This window comes from Accipiter gentilis, chromosome 6 (assembly GCF_929443795.1).
Source record: "Accipiter gentilis chromosome 6, bAccGen1.1, whole genome shotgun sequence".
Lineage (NCBI taxonomy): Eukaryota > Metazoa > Chordata > Aves > Accipitriformes > Accipitridae > Astur > Astur gentilis.
Genome location: NC_064885.1, coordinates 8,874,932 through 8,899,781, shown reverse-complemented (window position 1 = coordinate 8,899,781; position 24,850 = coordinate 8,874,932). Strand labels below are relative to the sequence as shown.

The following is a 24,850-nucleotide window of genomic DNA, read 5'->3' as shown; positions in this document are numbered from 1 at the left end:
AGCAAGGACAGGCTACTCATTACTCAGAAAAGAGCAAACTATGAAAATATGAAAAATAGTAGACTTAACTAACCTTGATCACTGAAAAACCCAAGAAGCTGTCACTCCTGTTGTCTTGAACTAAAATACATCAAGTACTTCCTGTTTTATAACATACTTTCTGTAAAGGATGTTTACTAAAAGACAATGTAGGTGTGAGGACGAGGCTGTTTTAACATATACTTGTAAACCAGCAGCAGCTCAGATATAGCTCTATGGCACGAACATGCAGTGAAACAAAATCTGTAAAATTTAGTGCTGTGGGTGAGACATAGTGCTAACAAGCCATTGATCTCACGCTTCACAACCTGAGCTGCAGTACAAGGTGAAATGAGATGCTTCTCAAGGATTTCTGCAGCTCCTGCTCCCCGTCCCTCTCCTTTACATTATCTTCTGAAAAAAAAAGCATGTGTTAGTATGGATACATGCTTCTGTTTTTCATTTGTCATTTCTTTGGTTATTTGGGTCGGTGACAAGTTTCTGTAAATGTCTCTTGTTGGAGCTAATCCCTGTGACATGTACTACAAATTTATCACTGTTTTCCTTACTAAAAATTAAGCAAGTCAATAAGGGTTCCACAAAACCATAATTAACTTTCCCTTTGAGAACAAAAAGGATGCATTTTTAAAATGTTTTTATTGCCTTAGTACTGCATGCTACAAAAAACTGTATTCCACAGCAAAACACACTAAGAACAGGGATGAGTGCAAAACAAACAAATCAGAAAGTAAATTATCTATGAAACCACTTATTTCAATACAACAAGGAACAGTAATGTAAGTTTCGAAACAGCTTTTCCTCCTCTAGAGAATGCAGAACTTTTTTTTGTCTGTTGGAGCTCCCAACATAGGTCAAAGCATTGCACTACACTGAGATTTCAAGTCTTTTCTTCCCAGAGAGACCTAAACATTGTCCCCAATGACATTTATTTTGTTGGAATAGGAGAAAAAACCTAGTCCTGAGAAAGACTGCAACCTACTCTGTCTTGCCAAGGCAATCGCTATGCAATGTGCTCTCTTCAGATGCTGGACAGAAAGATAAAGAGAACTTGGAACATAAAAATGTGGATTCCACACCACGACTACTTCTCAGATCTCTATTCCAATCCGTTTGTACTGACTTCCAAAAGCATAACTTCTCCAGGAACACAGCTAACACGAGCACTTTACTCAGATGCTTCAACAGAACTTCACAAATCTTATGTTCTGTCAAGCTTTCTTCTCTTAGCACCTCTACAAAAGAGATTCTGAAGTGATGACCCATACCTTTATCTTTTGGTCCACACTAACTTATTAAACAATACCTTCCTGTACCTCTGATGCCAAATGAAACCAAAGCGCAGCTAAAGTTACCCAAATTCCTGGATGTGCAGCCATCCCTTTGGCACCACAGTTCATGTGGTGTCAACACTTGTTTATAGGCTGAAGTGTTTATAGGCTGGCAAATTCTTGTTGTGAGGACCTGTTCAAAGGCTAGTATAGCTTACAAAGTAAAAATAATCCTTTCTCTTCCCTGTTCAGTATTTCTTTTAATGTTATGAGATAATCGACATTTCTTCTCTCTCTCTGCTCTCATTTATTAAGTTGATAATGCTTCTGAAGTATTTCATAAATTCCATCCGGACATCTTCAGGATCTTCTTCTAAGTTGGAATGTATTAGTTTTAGCTTGTTCAGCGGGTAAGCTTTGAAGGTAAGTAAAAAATAATTAGTATATTCCTTTTATAAAAGAAATATTCACAATCATGGTCATGGGACAGCTCATGCTGAAGTCAGTTGGAATTCAGTAGTATTCAATGTTTGATATCCCAGAGAACATATAACATGTGAAGAAGAAATGCATCATAGTTTGTTAGCATCACAAACAAGTACAACTTGTTGCTAGATTTAATTCTTCAAACATTATTATTAGAACCTAAAGTACTGGTTTTGGTCTCACATTCAGTTAAGCAGAAACTAACAATTCAGCACTGAATTGCAATTTTACCGTTGAAGCAATATGACATTGATTACTTCAAAATTATGGAATTATATTGTTACATTAAATTTGTATTAATATATTAATACTTATAATAAATATGTATTTGTTTGAACACAGGAACAGGTTGCCCAGAGGAAGTGTGTGTTCTCATTTGTATAAACAGCCACAAATAATTTTGCAGTATATAAGGTACCTATTACGAATTTTAAGAGGAAGATTGTTAGCCTTTTATTTCAAAGGTCTCTTATTCTTTTGGTCGATAAAATGCAGGCTTAGATGGCCTCAAAAGTGTCAGTTAACAAAAGATAAAATTCAACATAAGAAATAAACTATTAGTGATGACGAAATATGACAGGAGTTCTAATTCCTGGCTCAGCTGCATACCCACTGTGTGGCCTTAGGGAAGACACTAAAACTTTTCTTGCCTTTACTTTCTCCTTTGTGAAATAGGAATATTGCTCACCTGCTAGACGACCTTTGAAATGAATTATTTCTGTTTTTGCAGAGCACTCTAATATTCTTTGATTGGCAGATTTAAATGAAAAATGCAAGCCATAAGGTATGAACAATTTTAAAGATACATAGATCAATAAAAAACTCCGAGTTACAGATTGAGTTTTCCATCTCCTTACCCAAGGACAGATTTTCTGTGTCCCCTGCACTGCCTGGCTTGTGATGTGCAACTAGGAGACACTGACTATCAAGCAGTGGCTGCTGCTGCACGAAACAGGAGTACCACATTTCAATTTCTTTCAGGTGACTAGGCAGCTCAGGATTGAAGATGATTATTACGCCATGAGAGTCCTTCATCAGAGCTGGCCAGCATGTTTCAAACCTTGAAAAAGAGGTGCATGGAAAATGGTAAGATTGATAGCTGGAAAAAAGAAACATGCACTCAAACTTCCTCAAGTTTTTCTTCCCTCCTCAAGAACACATTTCAATACTTTTTCTTTCTTATAACATTTGTAATTTTGCCAGTGATCTATCATATTCCAAATATTTTGACCTACCTATTATGTTAGTTGGTCCTATGATTTGCTGACAATGTAGTATTTGGTCAAATGCTTATTTAAACTTTTTCTCTAAAAATGGATCTGTCCAGTTCTCAATTGTATCTTTTGGAAATTAAAGCCTCAATCATATATATACATCATTTGAAGTCCACTCAATAACTTCAAGGAGATAAAGGCAATTACAGAGTGGGCCTCTGCCTCAGTACCTGTAATTTCATTCTAGGAGCTATAGACTTTACTGTTATACTCAGTCTTTAGCCAAAACAAAGTTCAGTGTCAGCTGGGATTATGGCAGAGAGTACTTAGTATCAGATGCTTTATAGCAGAGAGCTATAAAAAAGTATAATGGGGTAAAGAGTCAGGAATATTCCTCATCTCAAACAGATCATTGGTTTTAGGCCTTAAGTATGAATATTTTGTGTAAACAGAACTATTATGAATTAAGTAACCCGGAGGAAGTAACAATGATGATGGCTTACTTTTGATCACCACTGCAATCCCACAACTCAAATCGACACCCAGCTCCCTTGCTGTTACCATTCAAGTTTGGCTTCTCATACTCCAGGATCCTGTGAAAATGAGTGGATATACAATGTGGTATCATTCTACACACCGCCACAGCCAGAGAGCGGGACTTTCTGAGGGGCAGGCAATTGTCAGCGGGTTGGTTCAGTCAGCACATCAGAAGGTTTTGCTCACCTTACACCTTGCGTCGGGCTGTAGCTGCCAATCCCTTCTATGCTCTCCGAAACAAAGTTTGCCAACACCGACTTTCCAGACTGGCAGAAAGCGGGAATGAAAGTCACCCGTTGGAATTTAACGTGCCAAAGCCACAACGAGGAGAAGAGCACGGTGTTTATGCAAGCACCCTGCTCTCCCTCCAGCTAAGGCCCTGTGCCTGCGGGCCCGTCCTCTCCGCCCTCCCGCCTCAGGGACCCCCCCGAGCCTCCACAGCCGCATCCCCTCAATGGCAATGCCGCCAGCACGCCACAGCGGGCCCCGCCTAGAGCAGGCCGCAGGGACTGCGGCCCTTGGGGAAGGCGCTCAAAGGGCCGGGGCGGAGGTAAACGCGGCCCCGGAGGCGGGCGGCGGCGGCGGCCGGGCGGGGGGAAGCTCCCGCGGTCCCGGGGCGCGCTCACCTCACGGGGCCCCACCAGCAGCACCTTCGCCTTCAGCATGGCGGGAGGGGGCAGCTCCTCCCGCCCGTTGCCCAGCAACGCGGCCGCTCTGCCCGCGCGGGGAGGTGCTGGTGATGGGGAACGGGGGAAGGCGCGCTGCGATTGGCGTTGCCGCCGTCACGTGCTCGGGGGGGGTGTGGCGGGGAGAGCGGTGCGCGCGCGGGGCTGACCGCCGCCCGCCCGTCGTGAGGTGGCGTCCCGGCCGGCGGGGAACCCCGCACTGCCGCGGGGAGGAGGAGTAGGAGGAGGAGGAGGAAGAGGAAGAGGAAGAGGAAGGGAGAGGGAGAGGGGGTGGGGGTGGGGGGGTCTCGTTGTGTCCCCGCTCCAGCTTGGTCCCCGCTCCGCTTGGCCGAGCCGCCCGCGGCAGCTGCTTGTCCCTATTCTCTTCACAGACAGCAGGGCCCGTAGCGCGGGAGGTGGACGCGGCCTCTCAGGTATCCTGGTGGTGGGTTTGCCCCGAGTCCTTCCTGACGGAGCTGGCGGTGTGGCAGCGGCGGGCTCGGGCCCTGTGAGCACCCTCAGGCTGCCCGCAGTGGGGTTTGCAGCGCCTGTACAGCCTTAAACCCTAACCAGTGTGCCCTGAGGGGACCGCCAGCTTTTGTGTCCATGGGGCTGGACTGGCAGCGGATCCTCCTGCCTGCGCTCTTTTGCGGGAGAGGTGTCCGCTTAGCTTTTGTGTCCTCTGGAAAGCAAGAGTCAGGCTAACAGATACTACACACACTTAAAAATCACACAGCGCTCGTGCACCGCTCTGGTGTCCCTCACTAGCTTGAGAAGTGCTGTCCTTGCTTGAAGTTTCCTTGTGATTTTAACTGCAGATTTTCCTTGAATGGATGATGAAGTAAGCTCTTGAAGTTTCTTATTAAGGCTTGTTAGGGGAAGCAAGAGGCTTTTTTAAATTGCAGCTTCTAAGGAAAAAACATCTGGCAGACAGATGTGCTGCCTCAGAGCTGTTTAGTGCCCAGGTACAATAGCAGTTTTAGACAAGCTTTCAAATAGGGCCTCTAGGTGCTACCATAATGTAAATGTTTATTAGTAGTACTACTAATAAATGTGAACCAGAATTGCTGTGCTCTCACTGAGGTAGAGTCTTTTCTATCACACTGTAGACTTACTTGCCGTTTCATTCCTTACATAGGGATAGTTTAGGATTCTTCAGTGTAGCAGTGGCATCACATGATTCACACAGTATTTTAAACTTCAGAGAACCCTTTGTTTTCAGGTTGGTGGGACAAAGACAATGAAAAAACAGTAGTTGCACCTAGCACTGAATTTGATTCTGCTGTAGCAGACTGGATGTGTATTTTCTTTTTGTGAAGATCCACGTGTGATTCAGGACCAAATTCACAATGAACTGGGGCAACTCTTAGTTGATCCTTTCTGCAGCTATGTTGTTTTCCACATTTCAGACCTACTAACTTCCAAAGAAAAGACAGGAAGGGTGACCCAGAGAGAAGAAATTAGGATAGCCTCTCTTATTAACGGGCACATGTTATTAGCTGCCCCTAGCACATGAAGAGAAATGTGTTATAAAAGGTCCTATTGTGGACAGCAGCACAGAAGGGGGGGGGGGGGGGGGGGGAGAGTAAGAAGTAACTGAAACTGGGTAAAGCTGGCTGTTTGTGCAGCTGCCCAGAAAGCAATTAGGATTAATTTTTAGATGAAGTGTCAGATAGGGTTTTTGTGTGTTTATATTAGCCACTGAAGAGTAAGGAGAGCACAGCTGACTAAGGCTGTAATTTTTTTATTTATCCATGTGATTTAGGTTTGAAGTCACTTTAGAAAGTGGGAATTAAGCTTCCAAGCCACTTAGGGTAATGTTTTCACAGGCATCTAAGTCAAGTACATTTGATGTTATCAGCATCTGCCTTGGGCGTATGGGTAAAGTTACATTAGTTACTGATGCATTGTTTGCTGAGAGTACACGTGTACAAATCAGCAAGGCCATTTTGTTTCACTTATTGAAAACTCTTTGTTAGGCTGCAGCTGAGAGAAAACTCCAGTAGTAAGTGAACTACTTCCAGACAATACTGGTAATGGTCTATAAGTCTTGCATTTATTAGATAGCCGTTTTGCCAGCATAATCTTTTGGTAGCAAGCAAAAATTATCATCTCCAGGTGATTCTCCATGGACAGATCCTCCTTCTTCCTTCAAAAGCCAAAAGCAATTGCAGGCTATCAATAACATTTCAATAAAACTGTTCTTCACTCTAGAAATGTGTATGAGAACTCAAACTCTGAGACGCATTGATTGCTGTATCAAGGCATGTGATGTTTGTTGCCTGAATTGCAAATAAGAGGACTTTGCCTCCAAGTTAGAGGCCCACCGGTTTTACTGGAAGCAGCAGTAAAATATGGTGCCAGTCACCTTTCAGATAATACTTTCACACTTGCCAATCAGTCAGTCTTTCGGAGAATGGTATTTTAAGTTTGCATTATGTATCATTTAATGTGGCATATAAAAATTTTCCTATGCAAAAAACTCAAAAAATCTTTCATAAGATTTTGTGGTTCAGTACTGGTACTTTGTTTAATGTCCTGTAACAATGTTTCCAAACTTTGGAAAACATACCCTAGAGCACTCAAATGTGTGTGAAAATAATGCCTTGGTTAGAAGTACAACCATGTGGCAAGACTTACCATGAAAATGCCTGTTTGTTGTGCGTTGCATGACATTTATTGTCTGTGTGCAGAAACAGCTTTCTAGTGGGTGCAGGCAGAGACCTGCATTACATCCTCTGTTTATTTATACTGGTTCACTTGGGGGCAAGGCATAGAATACAAGAACTGAAAGGAAGAAACACTTATTTTTGTGCACTGAAGCCTGTTATTAAAAATTAAGGAGAACATCAGTATTGTTGAGACTGAAAACTTGTCGCTTAAGAAGCTCAGGGGAGGGATATGTCTCTGAGATTCAAAGCCTAGTTGATTAAGTAAATGATGAAGGTTTGGATGAAGTGTGGCTGTCTTCTGGATAAAGTTTTGGTAGAGCTATGAAAAAGGACCAAACAGAAACAGGACATTAAGGTGCATTGACAGGGGTGCAGTGGAGCACTGTTCTTAATCATGAGTCGGTTTTGCTTAAAAGTTGCTACTAAGGAGGGGTAAGCACTCAGTTCAGTCTTTCTCAGAAAACCTATTCTGGAATCAACAGAAAAAGCTAATGCAAAACCTGTTGCTTGGTTCTTGCTAACAGATTGTCAAGGACTACAGCAATGATTTATCTGTGGTCTCAAAGTCCTTCCCAGAAGACATGTGGATCTTTAGTTCCATTTTATAGATGGAGAAACAAAAGCAGAGAAAGGTTAAATGACTTGCCTGAAGAACCCATGTGGCTGACAGCAGATCTAGGATTAATTAAAATGCCTCTAAGTGTCAGTGCAGGCTGTGCCCAGTCACAGAGAAGGGAGGGAGGCAGACAACTCAGTGGCCAATGTATTTTCCTGACCAGTGGACATGAACTCAGTGACACCTTAAGCGGCCCAATTCTCCCTAAGTACCTTCATCAAAGTCAGTGGAAGTTCCCAAGGGATGAATTTGACTTGCTCCATTTATGCAGTGATGTATAAACAAAACACAAGGAGCAGCAGTCTACCTCCACGCACCCCCCAAGAAAACACACCAAAGTACTCTGATTTTTGAGTCACAATATGTGAGTCCAGAAGTAGGATTTCGTTTCTACGGATTAAATCTTAAGGTACAGCTGCAGATGATGTCTCTGGTAGATGTTTTGCTTAGTCTAGAGTCGTTGCTCTGATCGCATTCTGTGGAGCAACAGTAACACCTAGTGGCTAAATGCACCAGTCCAGTGCCTCCTTTCTTTCCTTCCCTTCAAGAGTTGGAGGGGACATGGTGTGATTGGCAGTTTTGACTTGCAAAGCCAACACTTAGGATCTCCAGGGGATTTGCCGTTTTCCTTTCAACCCCCCACCATGTTCTGTTTTCTATTAAAAGTGGTAGATGAAATATGAAACTCTTCCTCCCACCTCCCAACCCCCTTCACTTTTCTGGCTCATGGAGGAGGTTGTTCCAGTCCATCTTGATCTGTAGGTGGGTGGGCTGTGAGTGGCCGAGCCTACTGCTTCCAGCTTGGAGCACTCAGATTTCTTTAAGGAATCCAAGCTTTTTTTTTCTTTCTTTCTTTTTTTTCTTTTTTTTTTCTTTTTTTTGTCTGAAAAGGATCAAGCAGATCATCTGATGGAGGTTAGTGACCTCACTGCATTTGATAATGTGGTGTTAACTTGCCTGTGTTAAGGCAGACCAAACCGATCTGTTCCAAGAAGTACCATTTCTTAAGATGTGGTATGCAGGATTGTTTGCCATGATCTGCTGGGACTGCTAATTCATCAGAGAGGGACCCCCTAGAAAAATAGCATTTGAGAGGAAAGAACCCACAGATGTTTATTGTGTTTAGCAGGAGAGCCCTTCAGAGGGTCTTCTTTCTGCCTCACAGGGGGAAGTTTCAATTTTTCCATGGAAAAAAACATTAAGCAAAAGTATTTCTGCTAAAGCCCAGATCATTTGCATTTGTAAATAGAGCCTCAACTCTTTGTAGGAGTAAGAGTACTGAGACATTATGGTCTTGTCATATTCATGCTGTCTAGTTTTAGGCTTCTTGTTTAGGTATTCTAAATTACCCACTGGAAGCATCTATTTAGGAGAGTCTTTGCTGCCTGTTGACAGAGCCTGGACTCTTAATTTATGCTGTGAATGCATGCTCTTTTACATATGACATAAACTTGTATCACCACCCACTCAAAGAAGTAGTATTGCCTCCATTCATGTCCCCAGCTCTCCATCTAGCTTCCTTCCAATTACCTGTTTAGATGGGACTGATTCAATTGAAAACTAGTCTGATGCCTCTGGGGAAAAAAAAAATCAGCTCCCTGAACCTGTTCATTGTGTAACTGCACAAAAACCTGGTGCTAGCATAAAGAAGGTAATGAGGACCAATGGGAATGTGGCCAACTGGGTCAAGGATGGGACCATTTCTTTTGGCTACTGTGCAGATGTACACTGAATTAAAGTGTGCATATAGTCATACCGTTAGTCAGACCTGTTCTCAATACCTGTTTGTGAGAGCAGTCAGACAGAAACACAGCCTGATGGGTGAGAAATGAGAAATATTGTGCTGGGATGTGTTGGGCACCCTATACTCTTAGAAGAGAGCATAGCAGCCTTGTCGGGCTTGGCAAAAACCCTTTATGTTTGGTAAAAACTGTTTCATAGGTGGTAGACTACAAGGTACTGAAACAAGACAATGAAAGGATTATTGTTATTTGTGATTCACAAGGGCTCATGGAACCTTTTCTATTAGACCCTTATGCTTTTTGTTTTGAATATAAAATTTCAAAGTAAGTTTTGTTTCTTACTGACAGTTGTGGTGTCTGTTGGTCTGAGAAGAGTCTGCATTTATTAACATTGTCTGATTTATTTGTTCACTCAAGGCCAGACCCTCAATGACTTCACAGAAAGCAAGCAAAAAAGTGTGTACTGTTTTTAGAGGGACTGCCACGTGGTCCTATAGGAAAGGAGATCTTACTGACAGGAAGATTTTGTTTTCTCTCATTTTCATCCTCTGATTTGACTTATGTGTTACTTTGGAGTTTATGGCCAAACACAGGAGTTCCTTAACCCTGCAGTCCTTCCAGGCATTAAGTTTCTGCTAACATCCTGGGCCAAATCAGCTGTCTTTTCAGATGTCTCACATTCATTTTCATTTAAGGCTCAATTACCTCTTGGCAGTGTGCCATTAGAGACAGCAGATTTATACCAGTAATTAGTATGTTTTGAGGAGTCTGGAACAAGATCTTAAATCTTTGCTCAGGTACTCGAGACAGTAATAAATGCTTAACTCTATGCCCTTGCCTTAAAAATCTGTAGCCTTGATAATTTTCCTCAATTCCCTTTGAAACCTGGGAAAAGTGGTACATTAATTTCCAGTGCTTGACTAACTTGCAAACTCTTCATTTGAAAGGTCCTCCTTAATATCTTATGGCTACAAATACACTTATGTGTGAGACTGGCACTTTGTTTGAATGTGGCCTGCCACTGTGGACTTGCTGCAGTTGAAGATCCTTGCATTTCTGCGGGTAGGGGTGGAGCTAGAAGCAGCGTGCTGTACTCTGTATTTTAAACACCATGGGAATGTCTTGGAAATATAAAAAGTGAACTAGACTGAGTACTATAAAAGAGTTCATATTTAGTACAGATTGTTGATCATATGGTATTAAGTGGTTCGTTATTTTATTGTTCTTCAATAATTTGAAAACTTAAATCTTCTACTTTTGGCTTGGCTAGTGATGTTGTCTTGAGTGGGGTTATAAAAATACTATGCTTCACCTAAGCACAGATTGTTATAGTTTTCATCTTAATTAGCAAGCTCCAGATTTAGACAGATTAATACAATCACTCTTTCTTTCTTTTGCCGTAGAAGTTCAGAAGTATAATCTGTCACTTGTGAGAACATAAAGAATTGGACTGGAGACATTCCAAACTCTTTACTGTAAGTGTTCAAAGATTTAATGGAGTCCTCAGTCATAAAATCTTTAATTTGAACTAGACCTTTATATTCTCCATTCTTAAATTCACTATTTTAACATCCAGGGGATTTCCTGTTATCCAAGTATGTACGGAGGCCCTTTATTTCCCTCTGTGTGTGTTTTTTAATTCAAATCAAATGTACATGTCAGTGGTTGATTGCACTTAACCTCCTTAGGTTCATATTTCTTATTTAATTGCATTACATTTTAAGGTTTAAGGCTATATATTTACTGCTGTTAATAGCACACCATATTTTAATGAAGCTGTTATCTTCTGCAAATATATACAGAACAATGGAGATTGATTATACAGGATCTTTTGAAGAAACTGTATCTCAAAGCCATATAAAATGAATAAACACAGTGGAGAGTTTCAGTTAATGTAGTTCTTTACCTAACACAGCTTCAAAACTAAGGAAATGAATGGTTGGATTATCAAGACTGTTTGTTCTCTTCTCTTCCCCAGCCAGAGACTGCACCTCAGTAGGTCTCTAGCCATAACTGCAGTGTGCCAGGGTGTATGTACAAGCTGTGGTTGTTCTCAGACGTGCTCCAGAATTGCAGCACTGCTTTTTCCAAAGTCCACTCACCTCCTCTGTAAGCTGGCCAGACTCCCTCTCTGCCTGACCTACAGCTCAGCTCTGTAAATCTATTGTCAGTCAGTTCAGGGAAGGCTCAGAACATGGAAAATAATTATCTAATTTTCTTGAAACATCTAAAAAAAAGGCAAGTATTACCTAGAGATCATGTACAGAAAATCTGGGACAAATCTACTGTGCTCTGCTAGAAAGCCAGCCAGCTGAACACCTGTTTTCAATGCAAAATAGTGCATCACCCTACAGCTGGGGCACTGCACCGGGTTTTTCACAACAATCTTAGAGTTAAATACTCAAGATGTGAATTGAGCCAAAAAATGTTTTGCTGTGAGCCACTTCTTTCCAGGCACACAGCAAGGATGATAGTCTTGTCCTACCATTCCATCACATACCAAAAATCTCCTTAGTCTGGTCAAAAGCTTTTATTTCTTTTTTGGGCAACAATCAGTTTAAACATTTCATAGTATCTTGCAGACTTTATCATTTCCTTCTGCCAAAAAAAGAACAATTTATCTCTCTCTTTAGATTACATCTCATCTTGCTTCTTTTATTTTTTTCTTCTCTTCTTTCATTATTTTTACTATTTATACCATATCATTTTTATTCCATTTCTTATTATCCTTACAATAGCCATGATATATAACAAAGCACTAAACCCTGTGTTATAAAGGGAGGCACTGAGAGATTGCCTGATGGCTCTGGTAGGTCAGGGAGTTCAACTAGATTCTTTCTGGGTGTAGACTAACAGTCCATGTATCCTTCCTGCCTGAGACCCCGTGGTGTGAGGGGTTGAGAGCCAGTGTAATCCCAGAGGATTATTTGGGGATTGGTTTTGCATCTGTAGAGAGACTGATCTCCCTTAGGCAGAACAGAAAAGAGAGAGAGATGAAGAACACTTCTTGTGCTGAAAGAGAGATCTGTGTTCTATGTGAGGAGCTGGATATTTGCAAAGTACAATTTAGAAGTTCCAGTTTGGGTCATTTAGAAATGGAAGCGAGGAGGGGAAGAAAATCTGCATGCAACCTGTTCAAGAAGGTGCTCAGACTCAGCTTGTTTGACAAAACCACCCAGAGGCCCTGGAAGAGGGGTGGATTTTGGATAGCAAGCCCATTAGGTGTGGTATCCGTTGGTGACGTTAGAGTATACTGTGAACACCTAAGCTAGCATTAGTGTACATGTGCATAGCCAAGAAATACTTGGATCCAATTGCCTTGCAGTGACTTTAGCCTTTAATGCTTACAACGATTCTTTCATATTTAGCACCTTACCTGCCTCTTTATTGCTTCCATGGGGGAATCTGTAAGATTCAGCAGAGGAGATTAGGTAGAGAGCTAGCTAAAGAGCAAGACAGTGCCACTGAACAGTTTTGGGGTTTACTTACATGATTGCTCCCCTTAGAATGAATAGAGCAAAATGTTCATAAAGGTAAATTGATAAATCTGGAGCATATTCCCTTTACATAATCCCCAGAGCTCTCAGCCTAACACACAGCTGTAGAAAAAAGTCCCCAACAACTGAACAGGATGTTGTGTTGCATTACAGTAAGAGTAGAGTGTATATCAAAAAGGTGTTATTGTTATTGCATAAGACACTGGTGAGTTCTTGTTCAGAGTGCTCTTTCCAGTACTGCTCACTCTAGCTAAGAAGGATATGATTAAGGGGATAAAGCAATGAAAAAGAGAATAATACTCTGCCTTTCAGCTCTGAGTTAGAAAGCAAGACTGAAGAGCTTTGGTATTATCTTGTTTAAAAAGAGATCTTGCTGTGATTCAGTCAATGATTTTAAAATAATGAAGGGGATTAATCACATTGAAACAGACAAAGTCCATGAAAACAAGACTTAATTCGAAAAATAGGATCTTGGGAAAAGAATGAAGACAGAGAAGGGAGAAGCTCACATGAATGCTTCAAGAAATAGGTAATGTCAGCTATCAGTGGGGTCCTGTGAATCTAGATACATAGTGCTGTAGAGCAGAGTAAGGTAAAGATAGAACTGTAAGGAAAATACAGGTATGACAGTTGGATTGTGGCTGACTGTTTAGCAGTAACACAAAGAGATAGTGAAAGCTATGCCAGAGCAGGCTCAGGGAAACTCCTGCAGCAATGAGGAAACAGAAGGTCCTGCAGCCTGTGTGCTAAGGTCCAAAACAGGCAAAGATGGTGCAGGCAGGCACTGACTAGCAAGAAGTTTGCATTGTGAAGACAGATGGCTGCAGGTAAGCAGTTTGTGGAACAAGGTAGAGGAGAGAAAAGGGAGAAAGCATATGGCTGCTATTAATCCACCTTAACTGCAGGCATCTAAGGTGAAAATACTGGAGGCAACTTCAGGTCTTAGCTGGGCAGAATCATGCTGCAGAGGTGGTGGTCCCTGTACAATGGCCACAGTGAGGCAATTTTCAGCTTGCAGCCCACAAACTTTTGAAGGACCATAGCCAACTGCTAGGGGGCCTGTGAAACCCAGCTAAGAAAAGCAGACTATTGTGGTAAGGCCTCATTGTCATGGCCCACAGGGAAAATTCCTAGGAGATTTGAAAAAAATCAGTAGAAGCTGGAAAAATATGGATGGAACATACAGGTTTGCTGTGTGGAGGAAAGGGGATTCCAGTCTCTCCACTTGCATCCCTCCCAGTTCTTCTGTTCCTTGGCTCCACAGGGTGGATGGCACAACTTCTGGGGTGTGCAGGAGCTGGGAAGAGGGAGCTTATTTCCATAAATCCTTTCTTAACTTTTTTGTGTGCCTTTACTTGTGTATTTTGTCAGGAAGGGGATGAGCCCACTCCCTTTCATGTGACTTCCACAATACAGAAAGGGAACTCAGACTCCCATTCATGTTGGGTTGCTCAAGTCAGGCAACCTGGGTCCATGGGGAAATTGAGAGAAGTAGGAGGATATCAGAGTCCAAAACTGAGACAGTCTTTGGTCTTGAAAGTCCTTGCTTCTCTGAGATTCAGAGAGAGTCTGTGACTCAGGATGGATTTTTCAAATCAGCTAAGCATTAAGATACCACTGAATCTGGATGTCCTATAGTCAATGACTCATTGAAAATTGCAGCCTGGTAGCTCCTTCCACTGCATGTTACAAAGTACTTTGTTTTGTTGTAGAAGTTCAAGACCGTCTGTGGTCTGGAGAGTTTATAAGTTCAGTGTTTATGTCCTGTACAGCATCAAGCAAGCAGGCAGCCCTCAGTGACTGAATAATGTTTAATGAACAGTTAATGAACAGGAACATAGTTTGAGGATACAGACATGGAGACAAACCTCCCAATGTTTTCTTTAGTGACCTCAGTGGTGGAAGAAGGAGCATGCTTATTAAATCTGTAGATGAGGCAAAACTGGAACTGAATGCAAGAACACTAGAAGGCAGGATTAAAATTTCAAGTGATCTTGACAAATTGGTGATATGATCTGAATAAAGTAAGATGAAACTCATTAAGGACAACTGCAGGGCACTATGCTTTGGCAGGAATAATTTTAACTAGCAAATACAGGATGGGGGAAAGTCAGGTTAGCAGTTCTGCAGAAAAGGCAGAGAATCCCAAACTAAACATGGATTAACAATGATGTACAGATGCCAAAAAGGCAAATCTTCAGCAAGGCAGAGGTATTGCACAGAAGTATAGGTTATAGGTACCATACTACGAGATAGATGTAAACCAGCTGGCAAGTCCAGAGAATACCAGAAAGTATCAGAACTATGTAATATATGACCTGCAGGGAAAGTCTGAAGAAGTTGGCATTGTTTTGCTTCTAGAAGGCAAGGAGAGGTGTTAAAACATTTTTAAAGGTACTTTGAGGAATTAGAAGTCTGTTCAAAGAGAGGAGGAATAGACTTCTACATCCACAATGGAGAAAGTAAGATATTAAAAGCTTAAATTGCAACAAAACAGACTGAGGTTGGATGTTAAGAAAAACTACCAGTTCAGAGCCCAAAGCATTGGAATATGTTTTCAGATGAGCATGGGGAGTTTCTGTCTTGGGGTCTTTCAGAACAACACAGAAAAATTTGTGCCAACAATAATCTATGTATAATAGATCCTGCCTTCTAGCAGGGAGAAGGAAAAGGGATTAGATAACTCTTGCAGTCCTTTCTGGCTACTTCTGAATCTGTTTCTACTCTGGCAGGTTTGAGTGCAATGGACCTGGTGCTATTTGTGCCTTGGCTTTATCACACCTGTGTGAATTCCTGCTTTATTGCATTCTTGGTGAGTCTGATGGATCAAGGGTGTGTCCACAAACCGCCTCTGCTTGTGCAGATCAGTGCTTCAGTGCAAGTCTGGTTGGGAGAATTTTTGCCTGACATCAAAGGTGACCTTAAATTATTTTTCCCAGGACACAATAATGCTCAGAGTATGTGTAATTCCACCAGACGTAGGCATTGTCTTGCTGATCTCTTTAGTCATCACATTTTCCATCTGCTGAATTACGTTTCAATCTGAGTTATTTTATCCAGTGTATTACTTTATAATACCCACGCGGGTGCTTCACTCAGGCAAAGTTCTCACCTAAGGTCAATGAATTTTGCCAATGTCATGGCTTCTGGATCATTTCTTGTGCTTCATACAATATCACAGTCTATCATGTTTACTGTATGCTAAACTGTTTGTGTAAGTGTGACTTTTTTCAGTTCTATTCCATTTTGAGTTCAACATTGATTGATTTATTCCAGGTCAAATTCAAGAAAATTTCACACGCTAGCTACCTCCTAGCTTAAAAACCACCACAGTCCCCTAAAGTTTTCAGTTTGATTAGGTTTGGTTTGACTTCCCAGTAATAGATGTGTTACAATAACCTTAGTAATCTTATAATTTAATTTATAACAGAGGTCTTGAACTCTTTCTGTTACTAACCTCTTAACCATCTCTTCTAGTTTTTCAAGGTTCCTTGACTGCTTTGTTATATCACAGTGAAATAATCTAGGTGTCTTAGGAAGCTAGAAGGGGTTTATCCAAATTTTTTTTGGTTTTAGATGGTCTTCTCAATGCCTTCATTCTGACTTCAAAAGGACACTTCATAATTCTAAAGCTCGACAAGGTTTTATCAGCTAGAACAAAGCTGCTTTTCCTTTGGTCTCTTCTTAGTATGCACATGAAAAATGCACTCACAAAATCCAAGGGATGGGCCTTTCAAAATTCGTTTGCCATGATTCTAACAACATTGTGACTCTTTTTTCAGCTAACTACTGACTTTTGTAATGCTGTAAGTGGTGCTGAACAGTTGAGATGGCATTGCAGTTCTGGAGCTGGACTCTGCTTATGATATGACAGTGCTTGTCTACCTTCTTGAGTTACCTTTCAAACTGAAAACATTGTAGAAAACAAATCCATCTTCTGCTGTATCATTCCAGTTTTTTCCTTTGCAACAGAACAAAAATCAGACTAAACTTAGAATGTTCCTTTTATTGTCTATATTTCCCCCCGCTTCATTTAGTGGCTGGCTTGCATGTGGTGTATGTTTAAAGAAATTATAGATATTTTCACAGAACAGTTCCTGATGTCTTATGTCTCGGGTATGCCCAATGGACTAGGAAGCTGCAAAACACTCCAGACCATGTGAAACACCATGTGCCCACACATGTCCAATGGATTAGTCTTCTGACATGACAGCATAAGGGTGTCACTTGCATGGAAGGTGAGCAGTGTGTAGGAGGAAGGCCCTCCAGGGACTGCTTTTTCTTGATAGCAAGTCAATAATAGGGTTGGTAAATTGAAAACCTGGCCCTTGCCTCTTTATTATTTCCCCTCTGTGCTTCCATGCATTGTGGCTTTCTAGTATGCACCCTGCCTCTCCCATCTTGAACTGAATTGGTGAAATACATCCAAATAATTTATTTAGCCCTGTCCTCGTTTTGGCTGGGATAGAGTTAATGTTCTTTCTAGTAGCTGGTATAGTGTTATGTTTTGGGTTTAGTATGAGAATAATGTTGATAACACACTGATGTTTTCAGTTGTTGCTAAGTAGTGTTTGTACGAAGTCAAGGATTTTTCAGCTTCTCGTGCCCAGCCAGCAAGAAGGCTGGAGGGGCACAAGAAGCTGGGAGGGGACACACAGCCAGGACAGCTGACCCAAACTGGCCAAAGGGGTGTTCCATACCATGCGACGTCATGTCTAGTATATAAACTGGAGGGACATGGCCGGGGGTGGGGTGCAGATTGCTGCTCAAGAACTAACTGGGCATTGGTCAGTGAGTGGTGAGCAATTGTGTTGTGCATCACTTGTTTTTTATATTCCAATTCTTTTATTATAATTGTTGTTGTCTTTTTTTTTCTTCCTTTCTGTCCTATCAAACTGTCTTTATCTCAACCCACAAGTTTTGCTTTTTTTTCTGATTCTCTTCCCCACTGGGTGGGAGTGAGCAAGTGGCTGTGTGGTGCTTAGTTGCTGGCTGAGGTTAAACCACGGCAAGCCCTGATTGCCTGGGCAAATGTTTAATTAACATGCTCATGCACAGGCATAAAAACTGTAGCTTTATGTTTTGAAATATATTATGTCTGGTTTATAAGAACATGACTGTTCAGATTTCAAGGGTTTTCTTCTCGAAGCTAGTCCCTCTGATAAATTGAATGGATTATGTTTTTGTTGGCTGTCTTTGTTACCTCCATCACTGTGTTTTCAATTTATCAACACAGTTTTGAGAAATTGTTAGAATATATTGCACTTGTAAGCACCAGGGGGAGAAAAAAATATTCATTTATTACTGCTATTGTGTTTGATTATATTATGTATATACAAAGGACTAAAATGAAATATCATCTTTAATTCTCCTCTTACAGTAGACAATATCACCCTTTCTTCTCTCTTTCCACAACCAGCTTGGACGTTAATTCCTCATTTTCATTTCAAATCAGCCATACAGAGTAGAAGCAAGTAATGGGAGCCTGGAGATCTGAGCTCTATTTCTGGCCTTGCCTTTAGCTCTTTGCAGTCTTGAGCAAAGTCATTTGACCTCTGGTCTCCAGTATCTCAGTTCATGAAATAGGAAGAACATTAGCTTTCTACAGATGTCTCTAATAATTTGCCAGAATCATGTCTTGTCTAATCACCTGTGTTTAATATCTCCTAGGGTCTTGCAAAGCCAGTGAAGGCTGAAACAGCAAATTTTGCATGCAACCGAAAATAAAATGCTCTTGGACAGTTAAGACTTGAAGACTACGAAGAGCTTCTGAAGGGGCTAACCCAAGCCAGGAGAGTGGGTCAGAAAGCCACTGGTGCTGTTCAGTGCTGTTAAATACTGATAAATGATCTATCCCAGCCTGTCAGGAGAGGGAACTTAGTGTGTTTGGGACAAAAGGCTGAACCAGGCCCCCCGAGCACAGTAAACTGCCAGGGGTGGGTGTCCAGCTGCACCCAGTTTGGCTGTGCACACACAGCTGAGAATGATCACCCAGATTAAAGGGCAGGAGAGCCTCAGAGAACTGCTTAGTGTATTGTATGTGTTGCAGCTTCTGACTGCTTTCTCAGAAGGGTGAATTTGGGGTAGTTTGTAGCCTTACTGAGAGGGGAGACCAGAGAGTAAGCCTCTTTTTTTGTTACCCTGTCAGGCTGAGCAGAGGTTTCCTGAGAACTGACTCTGAGCAAAATGGCTGAGTGGCTGAATATCCTAGGGTGAGTTGCTGGGAGCTATGTGTTTTTTTGGGGGGTGGGAGAAGGGAAGAGAAGGTGTTTCCCTTGCTGAGAGCGAGGCAAGACTGGAGGGAAGGGTGCTCAGGCTGACCTGATTGAGGGCTGGGGACAGAGGGCCCTGTTATGTCCCAGCTCCAGGTACTGAGGGCTTTTTGTAAATGAATAGTGGCTGTTTCTGAGAGGGCTTGGTGGCCTAATGCTGCTGGACCGGACCTTTTCATCGCCCTTTGAGTCCAGAGAGCGCTGATCAATTGTCTGCTCCAGCTCTGGGTCTGGGACACCCTGGGGGCAGCTGTGGGGCAACCCCAAGGAGGCTGTGCTGAGCTGCAGTGCAAACTGCATCTCTGCCTCCTTGTGTGATTTGCTCCAGTGATTAATGACGGTGGCTGTTTAAAAACCTGGTGCCTCATTTGCAGTCTAAACTTGTCTGGTTACAGGCTCCAGCCAGGGGCTATTTATCTCTGTGTGCAGGCTCTGGAGGTGGGCACCATGGGGGAAGGGGTAGGTGCTCACCCACGGGTGGGGGATGAACCTAGCCATTTTCCCAGCATCCTGCAGGGATCGTTTTCCAGCTGCAGCATCTTACAGGGATTGTGTTACTCCTGAGGGGAAGAGGTCTCTGCCTTTGCAGAGCCCCCCCCATAGGGAAGCCCTGGGCCCCTTGGATACCCCAGCAAGAGACCTGCTTTCAGTAGTAAATCAAGGCTGTCTTTGGATGGCTGCACAAGCAGTGGAAGTGCAGAGCAGGTATTGTGAGCTTGCAGGATCTGAGGGTAAAAAAACTTAGAAAGATAGCTGTGTCGTGTTAAAAATTACATCCCTCCTTGTGGTGTTTGGTTCAGACAAGTCACTTGCCCAGTGAGCTGCAACAGCCCAGGTTCCTCCGGAGCTGGGAAGGGGACACTGAAAGGCCAGCAAATGGGGTCTGTGATGCTGTTACCAAATGGGGGATGTACGAGGGTTTTAAACACAAATTTGGCTGCTGTACAGGGAGGGAGCCTTACCACTGGCTTCCTTGTTGGGGTACTGCCTTTGCAAAACGCCCATGTCCTTCCACAACTGCAAAACTGTTCCTCCTGCCTGGGGCTGACTGTGCAATTCTCCAAGCTCAAGGCCATCCTGGCTGCTAGGCAAGGGGGGTCTATACAAGGTGGTGGCAAAGGTAATGCTTACGTGTAATGCCAAAAGGAGCAGGATGCACATACTGAAGCAGAGATTACTTTTTCACTGGTTACCTTGTGAATGAAGCATCTTAAAAAATTATTTATTTCCTACTTTATCTGTGGAACTTCTGCAGTGCGAACGTGGCAGCAGGCACCAGTTTTTGGGCATTTGGGTGGCACTGCTGAAGTGCAGTGGGTTCCCCTCAAACTGGCTCTCGGTTAATCGAGGAGATGCAGGGCCTCGTGATCTGTGTCGGGGATCTTTTGGGATCAGGGCTCGGGCTCCCCAGGTGTGCTCCCTGCCTGTGCCCAGAGCTGAGCCGGGGCTTCCCCAGCTCTGCCCGGGTGGGAGCGCGCAGCTCCGGCCTGTTCCGTGCCCGTGCGGGACCGCGGCTCGCCGGCCCCGGGGTCCCCGGCCGCCTTCACCGACGGGGAGCCCCTTCGCAGCGGGGTCTGCTGCGAGGCTTGGCAAGGGTTAACGCCGAAACCCCACGCCCCCTTTGACGGAGTCGGACCAACCTCGCCAAATTTGAAAAGGCATCCGGGGCTGAGTGCGCGCCCTGGGCGCAAAGAGCCGCGCTGGCCCCGGACCCCCTGCCCGGGCAGCAGCAGCAGCCGCCGCCGCCGGGGCTCGGCTTGCCGAGGGACGGGGCTTGCCTTTGGGAGCCGGAGCAGCGGTCCCTGTGTCCCGGGCACCCCTGCCCCGTGGTCCCCGGTCCCGGGGGCACCTTCGCGCCGTGGGATCCCGCCGTGACCCCGGCCGGGGGAGGCACGGTGGGGCCCCGCGCCTGCCGTGCCGTGTAAGAGGAAAAGTGGGGGGCGGGAGGAAAACCCTGTTCTTGCAAAAATGCAGTTGGCTCTCTTCTTGTCCTGGTGCTGCTGCCTCCATGGATGCGCGCTAGGGACTGGCTTCCTCTATCAATTCCCAGCATCAACCCTGCAGCACAACTACCCAGAGCAGAGCTCGGGCTCGCCGGGCAGCGGCTTCGCCAGTCGCCGGTGAGTAAGACCGGGTCCGCCTCCCCGGCGAGGAGGCTGGGCTCCGCCGGTGGCTCCCGGGGGGAGCGGAGCGACAGGCACGGCAAAACCGCGGGCAGCAATCCCCGCGGAGGGTGCGAGGGGCTTGACGGACGGGGCTGCCCTCATCCTAAATGGGGTGGGGGAGGCTTCCTACCTGCCCGTAACAGTGTTCCTCTCTGGGGCAGGGAGCGACTAGGGAATCGAGGAGCTGAGCTTTGGCAAATGAAAAACCCGCAAACTCTCCCCTTCTTGCCACCCCCGGCCTGTCGGGGAGGGGAAGGTGGCTTTGCCGGGTCTGCCGGGTAGCGTGTCCCAGAGCCATAAAACCTCCTGAACCGGGACGCTGGTGATGCCGGCAGAGGGAACTGTTATAGCCCTCGGCTGCGAGGAAAAACTTGTTCAGCTCAACAAAAGAAAGACCTTAATTACAGATCTCTGTTCAAGAGCTGCAGCTTTCAAATAGCTGTTTAAAACCAAACCTCCCACTCTTCTCCTCTTCCCCCCATCCCAAACCAATTTGTTATACACTTAATGTAAATCGGTTTTGATTTACTGTATCTTGCTGCTTCAGTAGAGCAAACAATTTAGGCTTCTCCCCCTCCCCTCTGTTTTCTCTGGGTATTTCTCTAGAGGTGAAACAGCTGTTCAGATGAATGAGCCGCACTGTATAAAGCGAGAGGGTGGCTTAACCTGATTCCAGTTGTTCTTGAATTTCACTGGGGTTTTTTTTTCTGCAATTCCCTTAAGTGGGGACTTGGGAATTTAATATTCAGGGCTCGTCCATCCTGTCTCTACCTCTTCTCCTCCTCCCCTTGCTAATACCTAGTATGCACGAGTTGTGCTGCTGTGGAGGACGGTTTATGTTAGAACCACTTATTTGGGCTAGGAATTGGGATAAGGCATCTACATAGCAGATTTACATCAGCACGTCACAGAAGTACAAGAGTGGGCGCTAGTCTTGTGCCTTGCACAGTTCTCGCATATGGTGCATATTTCATCTCCAAGTGGGGGTGGTTTTGTTTGCTGGCCTGTCAAACAGGCCTCAGTCTGTAGGGGGTGTGATGTTAAACTACAGTAACTGTCAAACGGTTTGAAACAGCAGAAAATTATAGGAGAGTAATGGGATAAACCTATCCCAGCTGGATCTGTTCCAAGGTACCCCCTTCCCAAAGCGTGAGCTGCAATGAGAACCACATGTCATTTGTCTTACATATCTATTAGCCTGCAGATCTTTGTTCAGAGCTACCACACTTACATGACTGTGGACTGTATCTTTGCTCACCAAAGACCTTCCCCAATTCACACTCCTGCATGATTTTCCCATGCCTCGGTTGTTTGGATAGCTGATGCTTTGTCAGGGGAATGCATCCCTCTAAGTCTATAAAGTGTTGTATAAAATCATCTAAAGCTGATTTAAACAATGATGTTGGGAAAGCTGGTAGATTTTTTTTTCTTTCTTTTTTGTCCAGTGGAACTCTGCCATGTGAGAATCTCCTATTCTAGTTTAAAGCAGAGGGGAAAATAAAAAATTGAAGGGAGGAAAAAATCACTGGTGGATGTTTTGAAATAAAAATTCAAGTCCTTAGTCAAATATCACGCATTGAAGCAATCTTTGTATGTTTTAATTTCCCCTTGAGTGTGGAGTTTTGTTGTTGGCAAATGTCTAACAGCTTCACTTTCTGATGGGAAAATCTGTGTGGGAAAACTTTACCCAGCCACAATGTTGGACCTTTGGGGGGAGACTCCTGCAGGGTGCAGCTTCAGGTTGGGATAGCTGTGCTTTTCTGGATTTAATATGGTGCTGGATAAGAATGAGGCTTTTTGCTCTGAAGTCTGACATTGATCTATGTGTGTATGAAGGCTTTTTTCAGGGGACTGAATCAGGCTGGTATAAACTGTTGTTTACGTTGTTCAGTGTCCCTTTTGCCATCTAAACAGGGGATCTTAGTTAGCACCTGAATTATATGAAGCAATAGCAGCTCCATCACAGCAGAGATTGCTGGCCTCCGTCCTGAAGAGGCTGTGGAGGATACAAGGTGGTGGGTAGGTGATTACTATTAATGATACTACATGGCCATTCCTACCTTCTCTTCTGCACCTGCCCAGTGAGTGCTTTGTCCAGTGACTTCTGGCACTTTTCCTGGGTACTCACAGCCAAGTATAAGAAGGCCAGAGCCTTGAAAGTTATTGCTTCAGCTCCAGGTTTTGGTATGTTGCAGCCCATACTGATGCCATGCTCTGCAGTTGGCGTGTTTCCTTGATGCAAGATACACCATGTTTCTGCAGTTGTCTTTTCCTGTCCTTGGTCAGCAAGTGAAGACATGATTGAGTTCTTTGGGTATCTGCTACCAATTTTTTAAATTAGCTTGTCATAAAAGTTGTATTTCTCCAAGGAGGGGGAGAAAAAAAAAGTTGATGGAATCTTTTGTCTTCCACCTAGAAAACCATTCAAAACTCAATAGCTGATATAGTCTGTGGTATCTAGGTTGCAGGCTGTCTCAGAGATGGGCTTCTGAGGCTCTGAGGACTGCTGAATGTTTTGTTTGGGTTTTTTTTTGCCAGAAAACTAAGGCACTGGGCAGTGTAAAAAGCTTGGGGGTTGGTGGTGGAGGGAAATTTGGAGGAAAGAAAAATATTCATATCCTTCAAAATTAAATTGTGGAATACTTGTTCTGGTGGAATGTTGCTTGCTTTGTTTCATTTTTTAAAATGAAAATTCTAGCTTCTGGTTGGCTTCAGTCAACAGATCCTGGTTATTAGACCAAAGACTATCTTTGCACGTGCTTGAATTGCTTTGAACTTCTGTGGGGGATATTCAAGTAATAATGACTGAAATCCAAGCAGCAGAGTTTGTTGGCATAGTATAGATTGCCGCAGCCTCACTATTTTGTTTGAGTTTCACATTCAGCGTGTGCATTTCTAACTTGCTACTGTGTTAAGGCAATGAGAATGGGAAGTGGGACTTACCCAAAGCGTAAGAATGGAGGGGCTGTCTGCCAAGCAGAAACTGCTGTCCTCCAGACTTGGACATGAGAAGCTTTGCTAACTGGGTTAAGGGAAGCTTATTCCCATGCTGGAAGTAGCTTGATTCTCAACAAATGCCTGTATCTGTGTTAGTTGTCTTTGGAATTGGTGTTCTCCCAGCTTGACTTCTCATCCTATTTTCCTGCAGTTTCAAATTAGTCGTGCATCAAGTCCTTGTGAACTCAAGTGTGGGAGTTAGAAACTTTTGAAGCTAGATGCAGTGCTTAGACTGGAAACCTCTTTGGATGTGAGGTGGAGGCAGCCAAAAGAAAAACCCCAAATGTGAACTGGAAAGCAATGTAGGATGATAACTCTTTCTTACTGCTAGCTTTACAGTAGCATCAGAAAAGTTAGCTGGGGTGGATGCAAAGTCTGACTGTGATAGACCTTCAAAACACTTACACCTCAGCCTAAAACTTTCTTCCTGTGAATGAACCACAATTTTACAAATAACAGGACCGTCCAAGTAGGTGTTCTTATCCAGACTATACTGGTAATTACAAATCAGTACTTATTTTGGTCACATAGTAATTCCTAGTGCTTGCTACAGCAGTGATGTTTCTTGAGGATGGATATGGAGAGGAAATTAATATTGGTCAATTGAAATCTGTAAGTGCAACCTCCGATTGCTAGAGGCAGAGGTTTCAACATGAAAGGCCAGGCCACATATGTGCCTC

The 24,850-nt window shown here is 43.6% G+C and overlaps 3 protein-coding genes across 4 annotated transcripts in view; 1 reads left to right on the top strand and 2 right to left on the bottom strand.

The window, feature by feature from the left end:
• Nucleotides 1-24,850, bottom strand: part of RABEP1 (rabaptin, RAB GTPase binding effector protein 1) — an 847,425-nt gene that overhangs the window by 73,021 nt on the left and 749,554 nt on the right. The window lies entirely within an intron of this gene.
• IFT22 (intraflagellar transport 22) lies at nucleotides 677-4,274 on the bottom strand. Of its 2 annotated transcripts, XM_049802018.1 has the most exons (5): nucleotides 4,171-4,274; nucleotides 3,731-3,810; nucleotides 3,511-3,600; nucleotides 2,651-2,853; nucleotides 678-1,722 (listed from the first exon to the last, which is right to left on the bottom strand). In XM_049802018.1, the coding sequence occupies exons 1-5, from the start codon at nucleotides 4,207-4,209 to the stop codon at nucleotides 1,574-1,576; spliced, it is 561 nt and encodes a 186-aa protein (XP_049657975.1). In that variant the 5' UTR covers nucleotides 4,210-4,274; the 3' UTR covers nucleotides 678-1,573. The 2 variants fall into 2 exon arrangements, with proteins under 2 accessions (XP_049657976.1, XP_049657975.1); XM_049802019.1 differs by lacking the exon at nucleotides 3,731-3,810 and having other exon boundaries at nucleotides 677-1,722; nucleotides 4,171-4,247.
• Nucleotides 20,977-24,850, top strand: part of COL26A1 (collagen type XXVI alpha 1 chain) — a 176,405-nt gene continuing 172,531 nt past the window's right edge. The window contains exon 1 of the mRNA XM_049802443.1: nucleotides 20,977-21,128. Within this exon, the coding sequence (XP_049658400.1) occupies nucleotides 20,977-21,128 (152 nt within the window). The remainder of the gene's footprint in view (nucleotides 21,129-24,850) is intronic.

Bases quoted from the DNA above. Each gene is read 5' to 3' on its own strand.
- IFT22 (XM_049802018.1), bottom strand. From the start codon at position 4,209: ATGCTGAAGGCGAAGGTGCTGCTGGTGGGGCCCCGTGAG. The intron at 3,601-3,730 runs GTGAGCAAAACC...TCATTTTCACAG, and splicing joins AGCCCGACGCAAGGTGTAAG to GATCCTGGAGTATGAGAAGC. The intron at 1,723-2,650 runs GTAAGGAGATGG...TTACCTTCAAAG, and splicing joins CACAGAAAATCTGTCCTTGG to CTTACCCGCTGAACAAGCTA.